This window comes from Talpa europaea (assembly GCF_964194135.1).
Source record: "Talpa europaea genome assembly, chromosome: 1".
NCBI classification, from domain to species: domain Eukaryota; kingdom Metazoa; phylum Chordata; class Mammalia; order Eulipotyphla; family Talpidae; genus Talpa; species Talpa europaea.
The window spans coordinates 21,930,638-21,957,190 of NC_140073.1; the positions used below are offsets into that span (position 1 = coordinate 21,930,638).

General features: G+C 45.1%; 1 protein-coding gene across 1 annotated transcript in view; it reads right to left on the bottom strand.

Moving 5' to 3' along the window:
• The window catches only part of KIAA1549L (KIAA1549 like), a gene marked incomplete at both ends in the record, with an annotated part of 230,659 nt that overhangs the window by 70,147 nt on the left and 133,959 nt on the right, over positions 1-26,553 (bottom strand). The window contains 7 exons of the mRNA XM_084254514.1: positions 7,582-7,641; positions 9,164-9,326; positions 13,195-13,328; positions 14,465-14,684; positions 17,175-17,290; positions 19,835-20,437; positions 20,847-23,384. Of these exons, the coding sequence (XP_084110640.1) occupies positions 7,582-7,641; positions 9,164-9,326; positions 13,195-13,328; positions 14,465-14,684; positions 17,175-17,290; positions 19,835-20,437; positions 20,847-23,384 (3,834 nt within the window). The remainder of the gene's footprint in view (positions 1-7,581; positions 7,642-9,163; positions 9,327-13,194; positions 13,329-14,464; positions 14,685-17,174; positions 17,291-19,834; positions 20,438-20,846; positions 23,385-26,553) is intronic.

The following is a 26,553-nucleotide window of genomic DNA, read 5'->3' on the forward strand; positions in this document are numbered from 1 at the left end:
GACATAGTATCCACCACTGTCGCCAGCCCCACCCTAGGACCATGGGCCCATGAGGGGTTGGCCAGCCTTACGTCACTTTCCCCTCACAGCAGCCTGAGTGAGGACACACCCTCCATACGTTATAGATGCTAAAAATTTAAGAGTCTCCACTAGTAAGAGGCAAAATCAGGGTTCAAACTCAAACCTGTTCAACTCCATGGCCTGGACTGCCTTCCATGAGTTGTGACGTGATCTAACAATGTGGGGTCAAGTCAAACCTCCTTTTACATGGTTGTCTCACTGGAAATACAGTACACCTGCAGATATGGCTCAGGGGCTTTTTGCTGATACCCACTCAGAAGCCTTGGCTTGGGGTTTCTCGTTTTAGTTTTCCTTCTCAGCAGCTTTGCTGAGGAATCTGAGCTCAGTCCCTCATACCTCGGCAAGCCACCCTGTTCAGTGTCCTGGTCTCTCCCCCTCTGTGGGGTCCTTTGGGGACCCACCTCTAAAGACACCCAGGTCTTGGGGCCTCCCTAGTGGCACAAGGGGTTAAATGTCAGCACTCTAAAGCAATCTGTAGCTACTGTAGCACGAATTAGAACCCCAGCCAGGGAGGTGACCCACATGGTGCAGCAGACCTCTCCTGGCTCACCTGCTGCTCCCCTCAGCAGTGTATTTCAGTCATTCCACCTGTTCTGCTCCCCACTCGGTCTCTGGTGAATCCTCTCACCCCTTGCACCTCTGGCCTGTACCCCAGCTCTTGTATGCACAGATAAATGAATCTTAAAATAAGACGCCCAGGTCTTTCCCATGTCACTAGATGGCAGGAGAAAAAGCTGAGAAGGCAGCTACTAAATAAGAAACCTAAAGCCAAGAAAGTTGATGCTGGTGGCGAGGTCAAGAAGGCCCCTTGCAAAACCCCTAAAAAGGGGAAGCCCCACTGCAGCAGAAACCCCGTTCTACTCAGAGGAATGGGCAGATATTCCTGATGTGCTATGTATCCCAGACAGGCCACGTACAAGAGGAAGTTCTCAGCAATTAAATCCAGGATTGTTTACTAAACCAGGTGTCACTAAACCAGTTGTTGCTACTGTCACTAAACCAGTTGTTGCTGAAAGGATGGTGGCACCAAGTGGTTAAATGTCACAGGATGTCTGTATTTTATCCTATTGACGATCCACCTCAACAACTGTTCAGCCACAGCAAAAAACCCTTCCGTTAGCTTGTGAGAAAAGTGCGAACCAACATCACTGCTGGGACAACCCTGGCCTTCCTAACAGGGCGTCACAGAGGCAGGAGAATGGCTTTCCTGGAGCAGCTGGGCAGTGGCTTCCTACTTGGGACTGGACCTCTGTCCCTCAAAGGAGCTCCTCCATGTAGGACACATCAGAAATGTGCCATCGCCACCTCTAGCAACACTGGAATCAGTGATGTGAAGTTCCCAAACCACCTCCCTGGAGCTGACTTCAAGAAGGCGGCGCCTCATCAGCCACAGCACCAGGGAGGCGAGATCTTCCACACAGGAGACAGGCGAGATGACACAGCAGTGCGAGGCTGATCAGACAGAAGTGGACTCACACATTCTGCCAAAAATCAAAGCTGGCCCCCAATTCTCGAGCTACCTTGGCTCTGTTTGCTCTCACTGTTGGAATTTACCCTCACAAATTGGTGTTCTACATTTCCTGCAAAGAATCTAATTAAATAATGGAAAAAAAAAAGATAGTCAGGGTCTCCAGGGGGCTCTCCCATTTGAGAGTAGGACAGTGCAATGGAAAGAGGGAACCGGCACTCAGGGCCGGCTCTTGCCAGTCATGGTATTTACAGCAAACTGGTTGTCTTTGAGTCCAAGTGCTTTTCTGGCAAGAGGCAAAAGGAGGTCTACATCGGAGGGAACACATTGCTAAGGGGCTCTAAGGCTGAAAAGAGGTAAATGCATGAAGCAGCTTAGCACAGTGCCTGGTTCATGGAAGGTAAATGGAATGAAATCCTTCCCTGCCCGCCCTCCCTACCGCTGGGCTCCATCTACACCCCGGGGGTGTCTATAACCAAGAGCTAAGTCATTAATGAAGGGGCTGCAGGCCAGAAAACATTGTCAAATCCACCCATCACACTTTTTAAAAGATATCTCTGAAGCAAATAAAAAGGGTAGAAAGAAATGAAAACACAATAGAATCATCCAAAAGTCATTAAAATTTTTCTTGCTCTCCTTTCTTCTAAACATTCATTGCAAGTCTGATAAACAATTTTAATGTCACAATAATCAGAGATCTGATGCTGAATCTTGAGCCTAAAGAATTTGTAAAATGTATTTTTTAATCTTGACATCAAGGTAGAAACCATGTAGGAATAATGTGTTTTTTGAATGCCTCAAAATAATTTAAAAAGGAAGCATGGAGAAGGAAGGAAGGGGAGTTTAGTAACTCTAGAGTCACCCTAGAATTGTCTGGTCACTTAGCATGGGGATGATGGCCTTTTTCTGTCTACTCCAAAATTCCAGTCCTTCCTCCAAGTCCCTTGGGAAGCACACTTCGCCCCAAACACACAAATACTTCCTCCAAACTACAATCAAAAAAGGTTACCAACAATTCTCATCTTCTTAAAGATGGTGAAGCTTACATGGGTTGGGCATGTAATACAAGATTTTCCATTTAAGAGTCTCTGTATCACAACCCTCCATGGGCCACTAATTCCACTGTCTACCGGGATATGGAGATAACTCGGATACAAAGAACAGGTGTTACCATCACATTCTACACAGGGCCAGATCAAGCCAATGATGACAAGATGTTAAACAGATCAAGTCAGAAATAAAACCCACAGCTGAGTCTCAGAATTACTTCTTTTAAACCATAAATGCCAAATAATCCCCCTGGAGGGCATAATGCAGCTCTCTTTCTAGAGCCTAAGAGGGACGTGCAGCTTATCTGTCAGCCCTGCAAAGAAAGACAAAGCGCTCCCGCACTGTTCCCACTGTGGCAGGTCCCTGAGAGGCCCTGGGGAGCCCCCGTGACAGTGTCAGGCTGAGGAAAGGCCAGCAGACCTCCTGCCCCCAGACAGGAGAGCCCGTGATCCTGCTGGTTCAAAGATGCCCCTCGAGTAAAATGACAGAACCGGCTGCCGAAGGATCACTTTCAGGTTGTCCTCTCACGATCACCAGACAAGAGTGAGGGGGCACACAGGACAGTTAAGGGGTGTCATCATGTTTATGCATGGGCTCCCAGAGGTGACTCAAGGGCAAGCATCAAAGAAAGGGAATGAGGCAAAGCCTCCGAGTGATGGAAAGCTCCCAGAAATAGGCAGCAGTGATGGTTGTGCAACACTGTGAATGTACTTAAGGCTGCTGAATCGTACACTTAAAAATGGTGAAAGTAGTAACTTTAGTGTTACGTGTATTGAACCACAATTTTTAAAATTGACAGAGAGAAAAAAAAAACCTCCAGGGAAGTTCAGGAGGCCGAGAGAACCACCCATGGAGGTGCAGCACCTCCGTTTGCAAAGAGAATGTGGCCTTAGAAAGCAGCTGGCGAAGAGCTGGCAGTTGGAGCCAGGAGCCTAGGTGTGAACCCTGGCGCCCCTGTACTGAGAGTCCTTAGGCAAGTCTCTTAGACCCACTGGGCCCTGCTTCATCTGAAAACTTGGGGATCATCACTGACTCTTGACTGTGTCATTGTGAAGAACAGACCACTCCCTTTCAAAGCGCTCCAAGCATAGTTCTACGAGGCACTGGAGAGGATGCCCATACATGGAGGCTGCGGCTTTGGTTCAAATGTGCCTCCTCCTCTGCTAGACTCATCCTCACCAGAGCAAGAAATACAGGGGAAAACAGAGTGAGCATTTTGGCTCCTCCAGTTCCAGGATTATGGCTCCTCCCCATCCCTGGAGGAGGGCAACAGGCCACCCTCTGGCTCCTGGCCCTCTCCACCCACGTGGGTGGGAGTAGAAAGGGGTGTGCACCCACATCTCTCACAGTGACACAGGGCAGCAGGGGAGCTTGGACCCTGGCGTGGGTGCCCAGGAAGACAGCAGCTTCTAGGCTCATCAGCCCGGGCCCTGGCTGGCCCTCTGACTCAGCTTAGAGGAGGCGGGCAAGTCTCCAGCTGTGCTCAAAGCTTTGTCCAGACTCAGATTTACATTACTTATTCCTTCTCCATGTACAACTCCACTGGGCTCCAAAATTCCAAGGCTCAGGTCTGGTTCAGCCTTCTGTACTTGAGCTAAATTACTTTATTCCTGGTTGAACCCACATGTGCAGAGCAGAAAGAATCTTAAATATTCAGCTGTCTTCTCATTCAAAAGCTGAGAGCATGATGCCAGTGGGCCTGGGTGACTTGCCCAAGGCCCCAGCAGGTTGGTAAACAGCAACGCTGATGCCAGAAGAAATGCTGAGACCACTACGCCTAGCATATTGTGACTCTGGTGGGTGACATTAAGAAAGATGGACAAACCTGACACGGCTCTCACTTCTGACAGGCAGCAGTATTAAGCCTGGACACCCTCTCCTGCCTCGTATACACAAGTCTGACTGTAGGATCCGAGGCCAGCAGGGTGGGCCCTGTGTTCTCTGTAAAAAGGATGCAGGAGTCGCCCTGATTTTCCACCATAGAGGGACCATACTCTGGGATGGGAGACGTGTCCAGGTACAAAGCTGTATTTCATAAAAGGTTGGTTGTAAAACAAATGAAAAAGATGTCAGGTTTTTATAATACAAATTACAGAAAGGAGGTCACTCCAAATGTTCTTGGGTGACAGTGATGAGAATATAGGGGACCTGTGATGGCTGTCCGGGGTCGGGGGTGTCGGGGAGGCAGGGTGGTTCCTCAAGGGGCTGTGGGTTTGAACAAGATAACGAAACTATCTTCATGTTTCAGTTCCCGATCTCCTACCCCTTCGGTAAATGAAGGTGAAAGGTTGGTGGGGACTACCCACAGGTTCAGAAGGTGGTCAAGAGCCAAAGGCAAGACAAGAGAGTCACCAGGAGACCTGGTGCCAGCCCCCAAGTGTTGGTGTAAGGAGCAAACTCTGAGCACGTGAACGAGGTCCTGAGTGAACTGCACCCCGAGGATTCTATGCACACCACATCCACTTCCATGCTGGAGTGATCTCAGGAGCCCACAACTACAATCCCAGCACGCCCTGAATCTGACCTCCGGAGTGACAGGTCCCTGGGAACTAGGGGTGGAGTAAGCCCGGGATGTTACTGAACATATGAATGCTTGAGCTCTCTCGCTTCTGCAGCCTGATTTGCACCTGGTACTGATGGGAAGGAGATTCGTAGAGACACATGGACCATGTACCTGGAAGAGACATGTGGGTGGAAACATGGGAAGGCAGGTCCTGGTCCTTGGCAGAGACAATGGCAGCAGTTGTCCTGACTTGATGGTGGATTATTTGGCACATTTTGAATTCTGAATCTCTCCTTCAATCCCACTTATTTGAGACCTTTCTTGTGGCTCCCAACCAAAAAGTACCTCAGACTTGTGGCAAGTGCTGAGGCCTCAGCATGCTGCTTTGGGCTGATCCTGCTTGGCTGGGCATTTGCCCACAAAGGGGATGGGTAATTTGAAGAATTTTGTTGGAAAACTAATATCCTTTCTTGTCTCTTCTCACTAGTCACACTAATTCTGTTAAAGACCTTTCATACTAAGAGTCTGCTTCCTTTGCCTTTGAGGGGCAAATGGCTAAACCTAACCCTTGTAGAGCATGTACCCCTTTACAGTTTGGGGTCCATAGGTGCTCCTTAGTTGCATGCTCTAATTCAAGCACTGATCAACTAACCCAACTAGCCAGGGGCACAGTGAGTGACAGAGGCCACTGTTCATTCTGATGACCAACAGCCATAAGAGCAACAGCAAAAGAGGATTATATAGATGAGCGGGCGGGGACTTATATCCCAAGGAAACCTTGAAAACAAGACCACAGGTGGTGCTCTTCATTAAGGTTATATCACAAAAATAGAGGCAGGGAAAGGCACAGGCACATGAGAGGAGGAGGAAAGGTCATGGACATTTGTGCCACCATTTAATGTAAATCTGCAAGTTAATAGAAAGGGAGGTTTGCAAGTTAAAAAAAATAAATAAAAAGCAGCGCTCCTTGTAGAGGAAGCATGGTTTGTCAAGGTTACATAACCTATTGGCTTCAAAACTATGTTGCTGGGTTAGGGTTTGTCTCTCTCTTGGGCATCGACTCTAATGGTTTTTTCTTTTTCACTCTTTAAACACATTTCTTTAGTTTGCCTTCTTAGCTTGTAAAATAATCTCTGCCTATCCATGCCTCCGCCGGGGAGAAAGAAATGCAATTTTCTGCAGTTTAGGAGAGGCCTTCAGCAGGCTTTATCCAGCAAGGCAGTGTGTACTTCTGAGCTGGTATTTTAGGCAACAGCCCATCAACTGCTTGTTTGGGACAGCGAGGCAGGGAGGAGACGGGAGAGGGAGGAAGGGAGTTTTGAGATGGGCCTGCTTGCACAGCCACATCCACCAAGACTTGCAGGATCTTCCTCCCTCCTTATTACTGACAGAATTGTGTGCCCCCCAAATTCACATGTTGATATCCTCACCCCCAGTAGGATAGGAAAGGTCAGAATATGACTGTATTTAGAGATGAGGCCTCTAAAGAGGTAGTTAAGGTGAAATGAGGTCATTAAGATGGCCCTAATCCCATCTGACCATGTCCTAAGGAGAGAAAATTAGGACACAGACACACTCAGGGAAGACCAAGGAAGGCACAGAGGAAGATGGCCATCTACAAGGGAAGGAGAGAGGCCTCCCTCAGAAGAAACCAGTCCTGCCAACACTTTGACATCAGATTTCCAGCCTGCAAGGAAATAAACTCTGCTTGTTTAAACCACCTGGGCTATAGTACTTTGCGAGGGCAGCCCCAGCAGACCAGTGCCCTCCCCCTGGCGTCCTCCTGCCCCTCCCCTTTCTGTGTGGGCTGGTCACTTTTTCCCCTTTAAATATCAGTCCTCTCTCGGTTCCCCACCCCTGCTTCTCTAGTTTTCAGAGCTACTGTCTGGCTTTTGAAAAACACAAACAAGAACTTTTTTTTTTTTTTTTTTTTTGCTGTTTCACAAAGCTCTGCTGAGAAATGTCAAGGGGAAAAAAAAAAGAAAATGCCACCAAAACAGCCTTCTACTTCCATCCGCCCTCACTGTCAGGACACGCCTGGACTCCGCCAGAGCTAGTGTGGGTGTGGGACTCGTGCCAGGTTCAAGGAAAAAAGTGCATGCCTGGCATTCCTCTGACTTTCATTTGGATTTTGCAGGGCAGTGCAGAAAGGCCTACCATCTGTAACAGACAAATGACCACCCATGTGACTATGCCCTGGATGTCCACGGGTTAACACTGTCACCTCCTACTAATTGTCCCACCTTTGGCAGAGAGGAAGCCACTGGGTGGGACCAACAAGGTACCTGGTTTGAACTGTTTATTAAATATTCATCTTCATTGTGATGTCTTTCCTCATCTCAGTTTACTGCACCCACTTCAGTCCCATGGAAGTAACACCTTGACTTAGAATACGGACGAAAGAAAAGATGCCAAGCATGCACTTCCAAAAAAACCAACAACCTGAGAGAGTAAAAGGGGCAATGTTATAAGAGATTACCTGTAATGACCCAATAGTCTCTGGTTGTTTCTGATATATCAAGGTTGGGATATTCCAGTGCTGAAACAAACAAAAAGCACACCAAATTACTTCCATGGCTTTTGTATGCAGATACTGTTCAGGGAAATGAAGACAGGTGACACGGATTCGGGCCACTAAATCCTGCTCCGTCATTCTTGGGAACTCTGGGATATGAGGTCCAAAATGACACAGACAACTCACTCAGTAAAGAGCTAACTTGCAAATGAAGAGTTTTCTAGAGTTTATGGGCTTCTGCTCTTTCAGATTTTCCATCAAAATCTTAAGTGGAACATCTTCAAGAACCTATCTTAACTATAAAGCTTTCCCTTTAAAAACTATCCAAGCATCACTAACATTTTTAGGACTGATTATCGCTTAAATGGATATTCCAGTATCAAGGGCTGAGTTTAGTAGTCAAATGTTACTTGTAACAAATGGTCTTATTTCTTTACTGGTGTGGTAGACATCAGAGTTAATCTAAGAAAAGGGTTTAGCACAGCGCCTGGTGCATTGGAGATATACAATCAATTTTACTTATTTAATCAGAATATCAAGATAATGAAGGAAAGTAAATTCTTCACATGCTGTTATATGACATAATGCATTCTTTATGACATTAACTTTTCTATAAAGTCCTAAGTCATCTTTCCTTCATGGAAATTCACAAAAGCTGGCTATTTAGCAAACATTCAAAGAAAACTCAGAATGACTATTATATGTTAAATAAGTACACACTTATTTAACTATTATGCTATATGTTTATAAGTACGCACACACGTTATCACATTGATTTACATCAAAAGCAGCCACAGAAACAATTTTGCTAAATTTGCCTAGTGACCTTAAGAATTGTGACAATGATTAAATTTTAGACCACAAATCTTTACTTCCCCTTTGGCCACCAAGTAAGTGTTTGGGTACAAAATGTAGGCTGCATCGTCTTCAAAGTCTACGCCTGCTGCATTGTAATGAGGATTATATAACCGAAGCATTGGAGGAAGATGAGGCCACAAGACTACGGGGACTTCATCAAGTGAAGTCAGGATGCTGATTGCAAATGAGTTGCATTATGTTAGCTATCGGCAGGGCGAGGTCTGAAGCCTGGGAGCACTTGCTGATGGCAGGAATATGGGAAACCATAGCAACCAGATTGCTGGGAGCACAAATGCCCTGCCAGGCAGTTATTGCAAACTCAGAAGGTAGACTGCTTGGGTTCAAATTCCAGGTTCCAGGTCTCACAGGCTATGTGGGAATAGGCATCTGATTAAATCTCTTAGAGCTTCAGGTTTCTCCTCTGCAAAATAGGACTAATTTTGTACCTACCTGATAGGGCTATCAAGAGGATTAAATGAGAAAAGAGGTTAAGTGAAGCACAAAGGGACCCCACAGTGCTTTTTTTCAACATGCAATCAATTCACTCGCCATTTATCACGTTTTGATTTATTGTTGCATGACGAAAGAGTTAGTATGCAGCCTGGCATGATAGATAGGTGTGTTTGCTAAATGGTGAAAGGCCTCTGGGAAAAATGATAGAAGCCCTGGGTGATGTTCTCATACTCACGTTCAGCAATGGTGAGCGGAGGATAGGTGAGGTAGAACCCCACCAGCTCAGCTGAGAGCTGGCGGAGAAGGCTGCTGGCAACCGTGCCGTTGAGGAAGGAGCTCCGATTGCCCACCACGTACACCAAGGTGACTGTCTGGGAGGCGTTGGATGTAGCCACAATCTGAATTGACACAGGAGGAAAGGGGAGGGAGACATGCCAAATAAGATGAGGGTCTGTTTCATGGAGGCCGTGGGAGAAGTTTAAGCAGAAGTTGAGGGTAGGAATGAGAGGGAGGTGGGAAAGAGCAAGGAAGAGACAAGAATAACAATAGTCATCATTTTCCAATTGCTACATGCCAGGCATTGAGCTAAGGACACGTTATTGCATTTAATCCTGACCACAGCCCTATGAGGTAGATCCGGTTATGATCCCATTTACAAATGAGGAAACTGAGGCCCAGAATAATCAAGGGACTTGTCCAAGGTATAAGTGATGGAGCCAGGATCCAAACCCAGTCTGACTGTAGATTTTAACCACTAGTGTGTGTATCTCTTCTAGGAGTTAAACTGTCTTAGGTTACTTTCATGGCTCTGAAAAATACAAAAGAGCAGAGAAATAATAAATTTAAGGAGCGCTTAACTGCTCAGATGGAGAACGCCCAAGTCAAAGTCAGGGAATGTTTAAGTTGAAAAGACAGAGGAGGTACACGGTTGATCACTACCCTAGTAATGAACGGAGTAACAGAACCTGGTTATGCAAGGAATTCAGAAATATAAATTAGATTCTTTGGAGATCTATTACATTCCCTTGTGGCCCATTAATTCAACATAGGCTATGTAAATATTACTATGAGATAGTGTGACATTCTTCTAGCATTTGGTCTAAGTCAGCTTTTTAGTTATTGGGAAATGATGTTTTGGGAATCAACATACGGGCAAAAATATCCCAGAATTGAGATTCGAAAAATAGGTGCAGCTATTCAATGTTGTTAGGCAGCCCTTGTTGGGTTCTGTGCTGGGTGTCTACCCCTTTCTCCTCGAGATCCATTCCCTACCCTCATCTCATCCTGCTCAGGGCCCTCACAGCAGGATGTGGACCAGGTGGGTTCCTTTGCCCTCTGACATCAGCTAAAGGGATCTTGGGAAGGATCTGAGAAAGAGGAAGGTGTCAAGAAGAGAACTTCAGGAAGAAATCATGTAAGCACCTGGATCCAGTTGTACCTGAAGTAAATAAGCTATAAACCTTTCAGTTACATGAGTCAATCACTACCTCTTTTTCTTAAGCCTTGTTGCTTGGATTCTACCACTTGCCATCAGAAAGTCCTAATTAAGTCTATGGTAATCTAGCCCCTGATATCAATGCTATACAAGTAAAAAATACATAAATAATATCACACACATTTGTGCCCCACAAATTATATTAAATGCATCAAAATGCAAGGTTATTCTTTATAAAATCAGATCCTGGAAAAACAGGGGCCTAGAGTATCACTAAATCCGGGCAACAACTTAGCTTTGGGCTTCCTGTCGCACAAATCAAGAAGTGAATTCACCACATTATCTATTTCAACAGATTCTGATATGTTCAAGAGCACCTAACATTTATTTATTTATTTTTTTTTTTTTTTTTTTTTCTTAATAAGTTTTTTTTTTTTTATTTTTTTTTTTTTAAATAAATTTTATTGTTATATTCCCCATACAATTGCAGCCCCCCCATTCTGACCCCAATCCCTCCCCTCCCGCCCCCCTAAAAGTGTCTCTGGTTCATAGTTTTTTGTTGATTTTGATTTTCACTATCTTATAGTTATTCATTTTCCTGGTCCCTTATTTAAGTTTTCTAGATTCCTGCTATGAGTGAGACCATCCGGTATTTTTCTTTTTCTTTTTGGCTTATTTCGCTGAGCATGATCCCTTCCAGCGCCATCCATGTTGCTGCAAATTGCATGTGTTTATCTTTTTTGAATGCTGAGTAATATTCCATGGTATATATGTACCACATCTTCTTGATCCAGTCATCTATTTTTGGGCATTTGGGTTGTTTCCAAAGCTTAGCTATTGTAAACAGTGCTGCTATAAACATAGGGGTGCAGGTGTTCTTTGGAATTGATGTTTCTGTGTCCTTTGGGTAAATACCTAGGAGTGGAATTGCTGGATCATATGGAAGCTCTATGTTTAGTAGGTCCAGAAATCTCCACACAGCTTTCCACAGTGGTTGGACCAGTTTGCACTCCCACCAACAGTGCAGAAGAGTTCCTTTTTCTCCACACCCTCGCCAACATTTGTTGTTGCTAGTTTTTTTAATATGTGCCATTCTCACTGGTGTAAGATGGTATCTCATGGTAGTTTTGATTTGCATTTCCCTGATGACAAGTGATGTTGAACATTTTTTCATATGCCTGTTGGCCATTTGCATTTCCTCTTCAGAGAAGTTTCTTTTAAGCTCTTCTGCCCATTTTTTGACTGGATTATTTTCTTTGTTGTTGTTGAGTCTCATCAGCTCTTTGCAGATTTTTGTGATCAGTCCTTTATCATTAGTGTTGGGTGCAAAAATGTTCTCCCAGTTGGTGGGGTTTAAGAGCACCTAACATTTATTTAGATGCAATTTTTGAATTTCCATTTGCAGTCATTTCCAAGGAAGATTTGTTACTTGCTTCCCAAAATTTCATCTCATGGCTCATGACCATTGAGCCATACCATAAAATAGGCTTCTTAAAGCCAAAGGCAATTATTTATCTTGGTGTTCCTCCCTGTGTCTAATAAATAGCAGACACTTAATAAGTCTGTGCTTTCTGAATACAATTAGAGTATGCTCCGCTGCCACACTAGACTCATACACCTATGACAGTCACAAATCCAATAAGAAAAACATCTCCCATGAAAGAACTGAGTCATACTCCTTACATAAATCTTACATCTGCAATGCTTTTTTAGATCTTGGTCTAATATAAACCAAGACATAATGAGATACTTCCATGTACCCTCTGGATGACTCTAGAAAAGGAAAATTGCCATCATAGTCAAATTATATGCTTTCTACTTCATGTGTTGGCTTTGCTGAAAATTCACTGACATTAAATTTCAACTTCAAAACCACTGGGTTTAACTGCAAAAGCTTTAGTTCAGTAAAAACAGAGTCGCTGGGTAGTACAGTGAGAGAAATTTGGGGGCTGGGTGGATATCCAGTAGTCTGTCTTTAGTGAGATGTTATCTCTATCACTGTACAGGCTGGGATTGAGAAAGGCCTTTGGTAGCATATCTAGTATAAATCCAGCACACATTATACCAGGAGTAGGAGTTGCCTGGGAAAGAATTCATGTGTCTACCAAAAATTGCATCAAGGATCCCATTTTTACACTGCACTGATACAGACATTGCACAGTAGATAAGACAACGGGGCTTTGGTTCAAATCTTTATTCCATTCTTTTCCAACTTTGTGACTTTCTGGAAATTTCTTGGGCTCTTTCTGAGTTTCCTCTGTGAAATGGCAATAATTATACCTCAGGAGGCTGTCTTGAGTATTATGTAGCAAAACATTGGTAAAACCCTTAGCACAGTTTCTGGCACATAGTAAGCCCTAAATACAAAATGTGTGTATTTTAACTAAGATGACTGCTCATGTGGCTGTCTGAAAAATAATTCAGTGCAAATCACAGACGAGGCAAATCTTGATGTGTTAGCTATTTAGTATGGATTCATTTTTACATAGACATTTGGCATCTCTTCTATAGTATACCTAGCTCCATTTTTAAAAATGATCCAAGTATTGGGCAGACCCTGGAAACTTCACATGGGAAAACAAATATAAATCCCAAATCACAGCAGGTACATAGCAACACGGCATCCCTCCTGTCACGGCCACACCCCAGACATCCTCATCATCTGAGGCCAGACTCCACTCAGTGGATCCAGACTCATGCTCTACCATGTGCCCAAAGTACAAAGGTACATTTACACCAAGTGGCTTTGACATGGGAGACTAAGAGTCTTGCCAGTTTGTGCACTGGGCTGGTCTCTGTCAATCACACAGTGGAAGCACCCTTCTGCTTACCTGAATAGTCAGATTGCTTTTGGTATTCAGGACTTTCCTCTCAGCATCCTGGAAGGCCTTCTGCAGCCTCTGCTCCATTGTCTGAGCAAACTTGCAGGATTGGATATTATCGGATTGGCTCACAAACTGCAGCACTAAAATGAGAGTCATAAATCAGTGCTCACCACATCTCTGCATCTCAGTCCCTTGGACTTACTGGCAGGCATGATATAAAACAGCATGATTTTACATCAGAGAAATTAGTCAAATAAAGATAAACATGGTTTGGCTGTAGTTTTGAAAGTGGCTCCTAACATGGTTAATATCAACAGAAAAATTAAAAGCATTATTGCACCAGAGATCCCCTCCAGTGCAAGGGTTTGTGATTTTATTTGAATGGAACAGGCAGACTTCTGCTCTAAGATGGACAAAAAAATACCCTGCAAGAAATCATGCCTCCCCTCCTATTTCTTTGGAGGGGGAAAAATAATCAACCAACTCAATTACTAAGTTGATAGTCTTTCAATTTCAACAGTTTCCCCACTCTCATAGTTCACAAAAAACAACAGCAGAATCACCACAGAGGTTGAATGAAAGAAAGATGCTGAGGCCTGAGGCTGGAGATTCTGATCCAGAAGCATCTGGAACTGCTGCTCCAAAGCACAGATTGTACAGAGCTTAAACTCTTATCAGTGTTCAATGCTAATAGAGAAAACCATTAAAATTGCAGTGTTTGGTGCTCATATGTACTAATTATATAAATTGGGAAGAAAGGCTCCAATTGAAGGAAGATTTCTAGTAACTCCAGGGTTGGCTAAGTATGGGCTGATGTGTAGGGAACCTGAATATCTGATTAGGAAAGACCTTTGAGGAAAGTGCACAGGGACTTTAGGAAATGCCAGAATAGCAAGCAATGGGGATTCTATTTTTATAAAGTACCATTGTTTACCATTGTTTACCATTGTGACTATTTAAGCCATACAGGATTTCTCTCCTTACCTGTGGTCATCATCACTCTCCCACCATCAAAGCACCCATAATCCTCTGCCACCCATTTGGCAATGGGGTTTTTCAACAGGTATTCTTTTGGTACTGCCCAAGAACAGGAACACTTTCTTTCTTTCACTATTTTTATTTTTATATTTTTTACATGATTGTTCATGCTCCTCTCAGGTATAATCCCCACAAAATTCGCACCACCATGACACCATGAACCATCACCATAGTCTCTTGTGCTCTTCCCTCCCGTTTCGATCCCTCTCCCTCCCACTCCCCAGTCTGAGTGACTTGCCTGTTTTTAGCTGGAAGGAGCCAGCAGGCTGGGGATTCCAAGGGGAGGCTAGGACTGCCACAGACTGCAAGTTTGGGGTGTGCTGCTTCAGATCTGCAGTGACGTTGCTGACCCCATAAACAGCCAGCATTTCGATCACTACGGCAGGCAAGTACACCAGCCTCCCTCTGGTAGCATAATACCCAACCGTGACATTATGAGAATGTTCCAGAATGTCCACCTACAAAACAAATGGACCCACAGAACTTAGTGTTTATTTCCACAGTATTTTAAGTTCTTCTCAGTGTTTCTCAAGACCACAACTGTTACTTAGTTTCACGGGGGAATAGGAAGCTCTCATCCAACACATATATAACAATCCTATAAAGCATACATGGATTGGAAAGTCTCAAAATACCAGAATACATCAAAATTTACATCAAACCTAAGTGGAATAGAATTAAATCTGTGAGGTTTTGTTTATGGGTTTTTGGTATTTTTATGTTTTAAATGCCTCAGTATAATCCTGTGAACACTAGTTATCAACTAAGAAGGCAGACAGGATCCTCCCTGGTGGCACAAGGGGTTAAGACACAATCTATGAAGCTATCCGCAGCCACTACAGCATGAGTTCGATCCCCGGCCAGGGAGCTACATGGTGCAGCAGACCTCTCCTGACTTGCCTGCTGCTCCCCTCAGCAGTGTATTTCAGTCAATCTGCCTTTTCTGTTCCCCACTCTGTTTCTGGTAAATCCTCTCACTCCCCACACCTCTGGCCTGTACCCCAGTTCTTGTATGCATAAATAAATATCTTTAAAAATAATAATAAAAAAAAAAAGGCAGACAGGAGATATCCAGGAAATGGAATCATGGGGGGAAACAGCTTTATTATATTTCTCATCATTTGTGAAAATTAATAGGAATAAATGATAAACTGGGGGCACATTCAGAACAAGGGTCACTTAGGAAATTAGGTGAATTCCTCTCTTTAGAAGCTGAGATAAGAATCATTCCAACCTGAAGCAATCATTCTTGCTTCTAAGTTGATTCAAGATCAAGATGGGGATAGGCCATGAAGCATCTCTCTTACCACTGGGCCCTGACATTCTCTCTTAAAACTGATGATTTGAGCTCCTTCTGGTTCAATTAATGATCTTGACACTTTAGATTTTATTCCTTTTTTTGTTTTGTTTTGCTTTCTTGGTGTTTCATATTAATGGTTCAGGTGTTTTTAACACCTATCCTTGGTGCTTTCCTCCCGTATTTTTGCATTGCCATCAGTAGTGTCATGTATATTTGCCAAAAAAAAAAAAAAAAAAAAAAAGACAACAGGTTTTACAACAGGCTGGGTGTGTTGCTGGATCCTCCAAAGGCACTGTGTGCCCCCCACAACTTCATTCTCTAAAGGCGGTGTTTGAGATGATTTTCTTTAGGTGGGACAAGAGATATTTCTGGTTGTACCTAACACAGCACCAGTCCATCCAATGAGAAAGTGACTTCCCCATCAATCCTTCTGATTACCTAAGAAGCAAGGCTCAGCTTGAGGATTATTTACTTTTCAAACCTCTAATCCTTGCTAATCATATTTTTAAACAAAGGCAATACTCTCCAGCTTGAATTTAACAAGTTATTTCCATAATATGATTACTCTTTCTCTCTGTGGCAAAGTGTCCTGACTTTCATTTAGGGTGGTAATATCAAACATCTTTCAAAAGTGATATATTGAAGTTTTTTAAAAAATAAGTAGATTTTAAAGAAACTAATGCATACTAATTGTCACAGCAGTCTCTAATGATAGGCAGAAAAGGCAAAAACTGAAGGCAAGTTTGCAAATGGTTACGTTTTAGTGGAAATTGTACCCAGCAACCAAATGGAAACAGTCACATTTTCAGCTTTCAAATAGTTTCTGGTGCAGAAACCACAGGTCCACAGATTTCGCTCATGGAATGCCTTTTTTTCTTCTTTTTTTTTTTTTTTTAGAATTAGATGAGAGATTGATTATGACCAATAAATTATGTACCAAACCTTATTTCTAGTCTGTGGTGTTGGGGAAGGGGTAGTAAGCTGAATGCAGCTGTAGAACAAAACGTCAAAGGAAAAAGCCAGAGCAATATTTTAAGTGGTGCAAAGGGCTGTCTACTGACTGCCAATCGCATTTACAGCTTTAAAACTTGGAACCAAACCAAAGGAGGGTAAAGCAAGGCTTCCATCATTTGGACACGCCATCAAAATCAGCTAGCAGTTGTTAAACAGTACTTGGCATTAAAGTGTTTGGAGGGGGAAAAAAATGTTTACTTCCCCGTCTGCTCTTGGCAATTTAAGCAAAGTTGGACTTTATTTACAAGTCAGGATAATTTGTAAGTGTCCAGAAATAAATCACTAGCTATTTACAAAGCTGAGGAAGATACAGGAAAAAGCAATGATGGTTTCTGGAGAATTAAATTAACAACATTAAATACTTTTCCCAAACAAGGGAATAATGGACAATTTAAAAGAGTATATCCAGGCTTAAGAAATCTAGACATAAGGCAATTAGTCTCAATCTTCCATCTCCAAATTTGACCTTTCTCTCCAGCCACCACACATTAGCTATTTGCCAAAATGAAGAAAGACCCTCCTTCTGGCAAGTGTGGTTATGGCTCTCAGGGAGGAAGAAAACCATGCTAACACACTCTGGACCTAAGAGGAAGATGCGATTGGATTAGTTTGATTATGAAAGCAAGGGGCTTACGTGGGCCGAGACGTCATTCTGGTGGAAAGCCTTCCGCAAAGCCTGCGTGAGCCCTTTGGCTATACTGAGCTTCAAGGATTCACTGAACTGTACTCTCCTTTGGGTCAGAAAGAGAACTGTGGGGCAAAACAGAAGCAGGTCATCAGGGTAAGGTGCACACCTAGTCAACCAGCCCTCCTCACCTCCCCAGACCCCACCTCCTGCACGTTCTGAGCAAAGCACAGGTCTAACACGGAGAGGGGTGGGCTGCCCACGGAGGGTAGCGGTTCCGCTGGGCCCACTCAGGTCCGAAGGAGAAGCGGCCCCAGTCATCTATGTGGCTCCAGTGGAAAGGGAGCGGGTGTGTGAGTGGCACATCCATGGTCAGGAGATCAATGCTGCCTCTGACCTTGACAGTCTGGCTCAGCAGTGCCTGCTCCATGGATCTGCCTGCAAGGACACTCCAGCAGCAGCATTCCCTGAGAGCCCGCTTAAATGCAGGCCCTAAGCTAGGTGCGCTGACCTCGCCAGTACAACCACCCCAAAGCAGGAAGGCGCCACCCTCACGTCCCACACAGAGGGACGATGATAGGGATAGATGCCTGTGATGGAGAGGAGGTGACTGCATGTGACAGGTGCTATTTGAGGGGAAGCCTAGGATGCTGGAGGCCCTAGGAAGGCAAGGGGTTGGGGATGAGAGATGGTTTCCTCAAAGAACTGATGCCTCTGCTGAGTCCTGAGGGACAGTGGGAGTGATCTAGGACAAGGAAGGGGAGACATCCCCCCATTTCCAACAGAGAGAAGACCACGTGCAAAGGGACGGGGAGAGAAGAAGTATTTCAGGGTACATAGGTTTGGCCCCAAGGCAATGGGAAATGAAGGGTTTTAAGCAAAGGTTTGCATTTTAGAAGGTTCCCTTGACTAAACAGATTGGGGGAGGGAGGGGTGGATCCTAAGGGCAAAGAGATAAATTTGATTGTTGTTGCAGAAATTTAAGTGAGCAATGATGACAGTGAACTAAGGAAGTGGCAGTGGGGTGGAGAGCAGGAGGCAGAACTGAAAGGACTTGGTGACTGACTAGGTGTGGCTGGGGTGAAGGGGATTATGAAGAATGTTCCAGATTTCTGCATCTAGGTAACTAGGGTTGCCTGTCACTCAGAGGAGGAGGCATAGATCTGGAAAGAGAGGGGGAAGGGAGTGAAAAACCAGATGGTATAATTTCTTGAGAAATAGAAAGAGACATTATACTTTCTGCTAGGCCTAGTTTCACAATTTCCCATTTTAGAAGAGGGTATGTCTCAAGATATGATTTCATTTAATTCTTTGTGGGGTGAGAGGAAGGCGGGATACGAGCATTCAACATTGGCAAGCTCTTTCAAATAACAAGCCTAATGCTTTTTATAGCAAACACTACCGCACTATTAAAAGCACCCAATGTCTTCAAGGCCTGCTTTGCTGCAACGGGGAGGTAGAGGCTGGAGAGCTATCATCTTCAGACAGAGAAAGACAAATACCATGTGATCTCATGCAGGTAGAATCTTAAAAAACAAACCAAAAACTAAACTTATACGTAGAGAGAATATGTTGGTGGCTGCCAGAGGAGAGAAGCAGGTGAAGGTTGTTAATAGGTACAAACTTTCAGTTATAAAATAACTAAGTTCTGGGGACAGAAGGCACAGCATGGTGACTTTTGCTAACAATCTGATATTGTATATTTGAAAGTTACTAAGAGAGTAGATCTTAAAAGTTCTCATCACCAGAAAAAAACTTAAGTATGCATAGTGCTGGGTGTGAAGTGGTCTTACTGCAGTGACCACTTCACAGTATACACAACCATCAATCATTATGTCATACACCTGAATCTAATATAATGTTGTATATCAGCTATTCTTCAGTTTAAAAAAAAAAAAAACCAGAAACAATACCCATTGGGCAACAACTCCTCTTTATGTAACTAATGAGCATTTTGTGGGGAATGTGCTTTAAAACCATGCAAACTCTCTGTTGTCCTAAACCAACCAACCAATAAAGTCAGTGAATATTTAAATCTAAAAAAAAAAAAATTGCATCCATCACCCAACTTTTCCAAAGTCCCACTTTTAATACCAAAAGATGTTAAAAGTGTCCTGCTGTTGTCCTTTCAGTATCTGCTGATTGAGAAAATACAGCATTTCTGGATTCCATAGCATTCCAAGATTCTGTATCTTACTAATCATCATTCATTCATGTGAGACACCACTGATTTGCTCTACCAGAAAAATGTGGTGCACATTTGCTTTCTCAGCTTCCTGGCAATGCTGGTTTCCCAGGGGCCTCTGACATGGGGATGAACTCCAGAACTAAAATCACTGCAGGTGACACTTGTCCGCTCTGACACCCGAGGGCAGAAGCTCTGACCTCAGCACTGCTGACATTGTGGGTTGGGTTAGTCTTTGTTGTCAGACTGTGTATTGCCGGACCTTTAGCAGTCACCCTGGTCTCTGTCCTGCTAGATGCCAGCAGCACCACCCTCCCCCCTAAGCTGTAGACACCAAAAATGTCTCCAGAATGTCCAAAAGTCTTTGTGGGGAGCAAAGTGATCCCACATTGAGAACCATTGATCTCAAAGCTGATTGTGGTACATCTCTGAGACCTGGATGTGCTTGCTGCCTTCAGGTAAAATCAACATGGCAGGCCCTTACCTGTCTTCACCAGGAGCTTAGTGGACATCTGACACTCCAGGCTGGACGCCATCTTGCCAGTTGTGACCACTGCAGTTGACACAGCAGGAAGAGCAGCATCTGTGTTTTCTGCCAGCACAGGGGGCAACCGGGTGGCCCTTACTGGTGCAGTGATGGAGGTCAAGGCTGCTGTGATTGTCAGTGGGCGTGTGGTGGACACCCTGGGCATGTCTGGGTTGGTGGGGTTTGGGAGGCCTGGGTGCATGGCTTGTGGCTTCCTGGGGAGGTGTGTTGTGGACAACAGGCCAGAGGCAGTGCCCGTGTTCCCTTGCATGGCTGTATGGGTGCTCACGGTGTGTGATGTTCTTGCAAACATGTAGGTTGGCGTGAACGAGAAGGCTGTGTGGACTGCCCCTGGGGTCACCTTTGGGCCAGATGCTGCACTGTTTGTGACATTTTTAGCTGGAGCAGTACTCTTGACTAATCCTGAGGCCGCGGCCAAAGGACTACCACCAGTACCCTTAGCCACTAGGGCTGCTGACAGTGCCGGCAGGCTTGATTTCTTCAGAAACAGTGTGGCTGCTGCTGCTGTTGGTTCTCCCTTGGATGACACTGAGGAGTCCACTGCAGAAAGAGGAAAAATGCAAAGTTTGTCATTGACCCAGAACACACACACATCACTTGTGGTGATGAATAGATGTAACTTACGGGTTTGCTGGGTTAAACAACATCTCTGCTCTAGAATTTAGGCAAACAGCTTTAGGTTCATTAAGTCAATTAACCATAACATGATTACTATTTAGAGCAAAGCAAGAGCTAGTAATAAGGACACTTAAATTCTGAACACTTTCAAAAAATCAAATTGGCAGAGGATCAGGGACATGACTGTTTGGGGTTGCTAAATCATTCATCATCCTGAAAGGGTGTGCCTGCTGCACCTTCTGAGCAAAGCTGGGAGTCTGTGTTGAGCTTGAAGATGCTTTAACCACAGAAGTAGTCACACCTCTTTTTGGGGAATCAGGAAACAAGCTACCTGCATTAGTGGCTGCACCTGTCCATTTCTTGGGGCGCTGAGAAGCCAGGGGCACTTTGAATAAGGCAGTGGTTGAGAGAGGTGGAGGTTCAGCAGTAAAGTGATATTTCAGAACGCTCTGGAATCTTGTAGAAGCATTCCTCGCAGGAGATGGATAGGTGTCGCTGGAAATTGGGAAGCTTGTATCCTTTCCATCGGCAAACATTTCCTGCATGCTAGCGGTGGAAGTTAGACTTGGAGAGGCTGGCGAAAGTGGATGTGTTGGAGAAGGATAAGACACAGAAGACTGACTTGTGGAAGGGTAATCTTCAACCTCAGCTGCTTGGAAGTCCCTGGAATGATTGTTGCTGCTTACAGACGAGAGGTCTGTACGGTTTCCAACTATGGTAGCGACTGACTGTTGGATGGGCTGTTGGATGCTTATACCAAGGACTGGATTCGGAATGCTAAAGCCTTCTGAAGTTGCTAAATGTCCAGCAGTATCTTTTAAATTCTGAGCTTTTATTGTCCTGACAGCTGAAGTTAAATCAGGGGGAGGAGTAGTTGAAACTGAATGAGTTTCCCAACTTGTGGAGTTAATTGTGTCCCCATTTACATCATAATTTGTTTGCTGCAGCAAGCCAGTTATCATTGGTTCTGTGGAAAGGGATCCAGTTTCTGCTAAAAGAGAACTCCAGGAAACATCTGTGATGTCTGGCTTTATCATGTGTTCCATTGTTGAGAAATCATAGACCTCAGTGGAGGAGGGAAAGGCTGTCACCTGTTTGGAAGCTGAAATCGGCAACTCAGAAGGGTCCAGTGCAGCTGCAGAAGTCTCTGACTTGGTGCTGGAAAAGGGAGGAGACTGGGAAACAGTCTGGGGGGTTCCTCCAGAGGAGAAGGAAGTCACAGGCAATGCTGAAGGGGGGAGGGCCATCCTTGGTGTTGTAGTGACAGCTGGTGAAAAGCGTCCTGTGCTGAATTCAGAGGCAAATTCATTTATGGTGAGAAGACTGGGGATCTCTTTTTTCGGAAGGGTCTGGAGAGTGACGATCACCTCTGTCTTTTCACTTTCCTTTGAAACAGCTGTCACATCATCCTCTTTCTGCAGGGGAAATGTCCAGGCTGTGGAGCGAAGGTTAGGTTTGCGTGAGAGGAGGAAGTCTGGTGCTGCAGTCAGAGGGGGTCTATCATTGTCCTCTTCTTGAGGAGTTGACATTGGGGGGTCAGGGGGTGGAGAGACATGACTCTGTGTCGACCGGAAGGAAGGCAGGGTGGAGGGCAAGTCTGCTGCCATGCCATTCGATGGTGATCCAGGAACCACCCCAGAAAGGATGGTTTGCCCCCGGCTAGCTGTAGTGAGAAGCAGAGAAGAAGGCACCAAAGAAGTGTGCTCTGTTGAAAGGGCAGGCCCTTCGGAATTCTCTGGAGCTGCTGACAAATGCAGTGGGTTAGCAGAGTCATCTGTAGTAGTAGGAGCTAGCTTTCTGCTGGTCATTTCTACTGCCACTGACTCTGCAGGCTGGAAAAGAGAAGGCTCAGCCTCATGGGTCTCTGCTACCATGCTCTTAAAAGCCGGCAAAGACACCCCATGATGCACACTTTCAGCCACCTCTGCTTCCACTGGTTGGGTGGATGCAGGACTTGAAATCTCTTCCAACAATGGCCTTGAGGGAGTTCCACCTGGAAGCTGAAGAAGACTTCCAGGTGCTAAGTGAGGGGGAGACATGTGGGCCAGTTCTCTTTGTGTCCCAGATCGCAAAGCCTTGGGTTTGGGGGAGCCTGATGAATGAGCGTCCTCTGGGGAGGAGAGCTCAGAAAACTGTTTTGTGGATGATCCAGAAAAGCCTAGATGAGGGGTGCCGATTAAACCCCGGGCTCTGGGGGCTGGAGTGTGGTTCACTGCATCAGCAAATGGGTGCAGGGGATTAGCTACACTCTGGCTTGAGATGTCCACTGGAGCTGTTTGGGGGAACAAGGGCTCTTGGGTGGGTGGTTCTGCTGGTTTAAAAAAGATGATGGAATGATGTGATGAGTCAGGAGTCAATGAAGAGGATGAAGATGGGGGGAGAAACAGGAGAACGTCTGACTTCAGGGAATGTTGTTTGGAAATGAAAGGCGCCCCTACCCTTAGTGGCTGGGATACAAGGACTGCTCTCAAGGATGTCACAGAAAGGAGAGTGGACAAGGGGGGAATCATGCTGGTGTGAGGCAAACCTGACGCAGCAGCTGCTTCTTCTGCCCCTTGAGTTCTTGGTGGGACCAGGGATTCGGTGGAATCCTTAGAAGGCTCGAGGGAGGTGCTATGGCCACTTCCTTGGGAAGGTGGGGAAGAGAAGTCCCCGTGGGCCCTAGCTCTGCGGTGCGCCTTGGGAGGCAGTGTCCGGGCCACCTGCGGCAAGCTCGTGTTGTCAGGGGTGGGGCCCAGCACAGTCCCAACTCTGCCCGCTGCGGAAGACTGGACTTCAGAGAAAGGCCATGTTGGTGAAATCGGCAACAATTTCCCACGAGGAAAGGACTCTGGGGTGGGGGTGACAGTTATCTGTAGATTGTCTGTTCCTGTGAAACAAAATAGCAAGTTGTCAGGCACTGGGTAATCATTACGTATCTCCTGCAGTGGACCTGGAGAGAGGGGTGGGCAAGACAGGGCACTGTCCGGCCCCGCAAGCTCCCCTGCATCTAGAAAACTACCAAACACACCAAAGCAATGAATGACTGTGTGTGCTTCAGCAAGGCAGGGCCAGTGAGACATTGTGATGTCTGCACAAAGATGTAGAAGATACTTGGGGATTTTACAATTTTTTTTCTCTGCTACCTATAAGGGCTGGACCATGAGACTTACAACCAAGATAACCAAAGATGAATGTGGCTGCCTGCCACACCCATGACAACAATATAAACTCATCCCCCCAAAGGCAAAACAAAAGGACTGTGTATCTGAAAGCAAATCTTTTTTACTTTAGTACCCAAAGGTACATTCAAGCAGAACTTCCAGGTTGCCTGTGTTTGGAAAGATGGTGCCAGTAAGACCTTTATCTTGTCGGATTTAAAAGGATTCTTGACGCTATCATTCACACTATGTCAGATAGCAAAGGGGATTTCTTTCAGATTAGGCTATTTCTGGAAGACAAAATTGTTCGCATCCAACCTAGGACTACAGAGACACCTCTCACAAGCCTCGGTGCCACTACGAGCACCTGCAGAGATGCCAGAAAGGTGAGCGCTAATGTGTGAACCTGCAGGCAGAAAGGCAAAGAGAGGAGGCAAAAATGGTGATGCCCACAGGAAAGGGGGGAGCATGACCACTGGCCAGAAAGCTGGCAAGGTCAGGCTTGGGAAAAGAAGCCCTGCTTGAAGATTCTCTGGTCCCCCTTTCCAGGGTTCTGTGGTGTTGATGCTGCTGACAACCCCAGAGGTGGCTAAGTGTCCTTAAACAATATTTTGAGGGCCTCCCCTGGTGGCGCAGCAGTTGAGCGCTGGGCTGTGAAGCAGCCTGCAGCCTCTGCAGCACCGGTTCGAACCCCGGCCACCAGCGAGGGTCCCACATGGCGTGCAGACCTCTCCTGCCATGCCCGCTGCTCCCCTCAGCAGTGTATTTCATCAGTCTGCCTGTTCTACTCCCCACTCTGGTGAATTCTCTCACCCTCCCGCACTTCTGACTGTACCCAGTGCTTGTATGTATAAATAAATGTCTTTAAAAAAATACAGCTTAAAAAAAACAATATTTTGCAAATAAGACAAAAAGGCACTTCCAGAATGTTCTATATTATTAGCTAAAAATGTCAGAACCATCAGGAGCTAATTTGTCTTTCAGAACAACAATTCTTTTTTTTTTTTAAGATTTATTTTTATTTATTAATATAAGCACTGGGTACAGTCAGAAGCACGGGAGGGCGAGAGAATTCACCAGAGCCAGAGCGGGGAGCAGAGCAGGCAGAAGGACCGAAGTACACTGCTGAGGGGAGCAGCGGGCGGCAGGAGAGGTCTGCGCACCATGTGGGACCCTTCTCCGGTGGCCGGGGAGCAGCCGGGGATCGAACCAGAGCTGCAGAGGCTGCAGGCAGCTTCGCAACCCAGCGCTCAACCGCTGCGCCACCGGGGAGGCCCCCAGAACAACAATTCTTACTGTGGAATGAAGGACAGACAGCAAAGAGGTAAGAGTGGATGACAGGACACCATTAAGGAAAATGCCTATTGTGGTCCAGGCATAGAAGGACAGGCAAGTTGTAAAGAGGAGTTGACCCAAGATAAGAAATCAAAATAGATCATCCTTTACGGTCCCTTTCAATTTTCAGAGTTCAGGCTAATGCATTGCTTTGAGTATGTTTGTGTTTGTATAGGTGGTGGGTTGTTTGGCCTTTTTTTTTTAATGACTGCAAATTCTCCTACATGTTTCTCCCATTGACAGTTGGGAGTCTAGACCCTCCCTCCCCTTGAATCTGAGTGGACTTAAGACTCTTTAACCAATTCAAGCATGGCAGAAACACTGCCAGTGCACCTCCAAGGCTACCACCATAAAAGACCAGGCAGCTTTTGTGTGGTCTCTTGGAATCCTTGTCCTCCATGTGCCCCCTACCTGAGCAGCCCAGGTCATGTGTGTGAATACTCCAGTCAGCCTTCTCTGCTGAGTCTCTCTTCCCAGTCATCTCAGCCCAGGCACCAGAAATGTAACTGAAGAAGCCTCCAGAGGATTCTAGCCCCCAACCATTCAAATCACTCAGCTTTCTGAGTCTTCCCTTGGGAAACTGCAGGCGTCAAGAAGCAGACAAGTCATCCCCCACTCAGCTCTGTCTGAATTCCTGAAACCATGAGTGTAATAAAATTATTGTTATTTCACAACACTAAGCTGGGGGTTTTGCTGCACTAAGCTGTGCAGCAATAATGACTGAAACAGCATAGGGTTCTGTCAGTCTCATTGGGGTTGAGATTAATTCAATTTTCAAAAGGATTCCGAAGCCAATCATCATTTAAGAGTCCTTCAATTCAATGAAATACATGTGTGCTTTATACACAAGAATTATGTCTATGCTAATAAATTATGTCTATACACAAGAATTATGTCTATGCTAATAAATAAAATATACCTGTATCCACTAGAATTGCAACATGGAAGGCATAATAAGGAAAGAAAAAATTTGAGGGGGAGTGAGAGGTAGATGGTATTAGGATGGGGGAAAATTCTGAGACTATGTATAGGGAAAGATTCTAATTAGACTCACTATGGTGATCAATTTGCAAAATATACACATACAGAATCATTATGTTGTTCACCTGAAATGAGTATAATGCATGTCAAGTATATCTTGAAAAACATTTTAAAAATGGAATGAACAAAACCAAATTAAAGGGAGTTTAAAATACACTCAAAAGAAAGCAGTTAAGTAGACGTTTGATGTAGGTAGTATGTTGGACTGACTCCAAGGCAGTCCCATGATTCCTGTTTCTTGGTGGTCATATCTTTAAGTGACCCCTCTCCTTGAGAAAAAGCAGCAAATGCTTCTAGAAAATAGAAGGTAGCAGAGGGCACTCTTGTGATTTATCTTGTAATAGCCTCTATCTTGACGGCAGATTGCTCTCTCTAATGGCCAGATGAATTAAGAGGCCATATTGGCAAACAGCAGTGGGTGGCCTCTGGAAGTGACAGGTAGTCTCTAGGAACTCTAGCTGGCCTCTGAGCATAGCCTCCAGCTGACTGACAGCCAGCAAGAAGCCAGGACCTTCAATACAG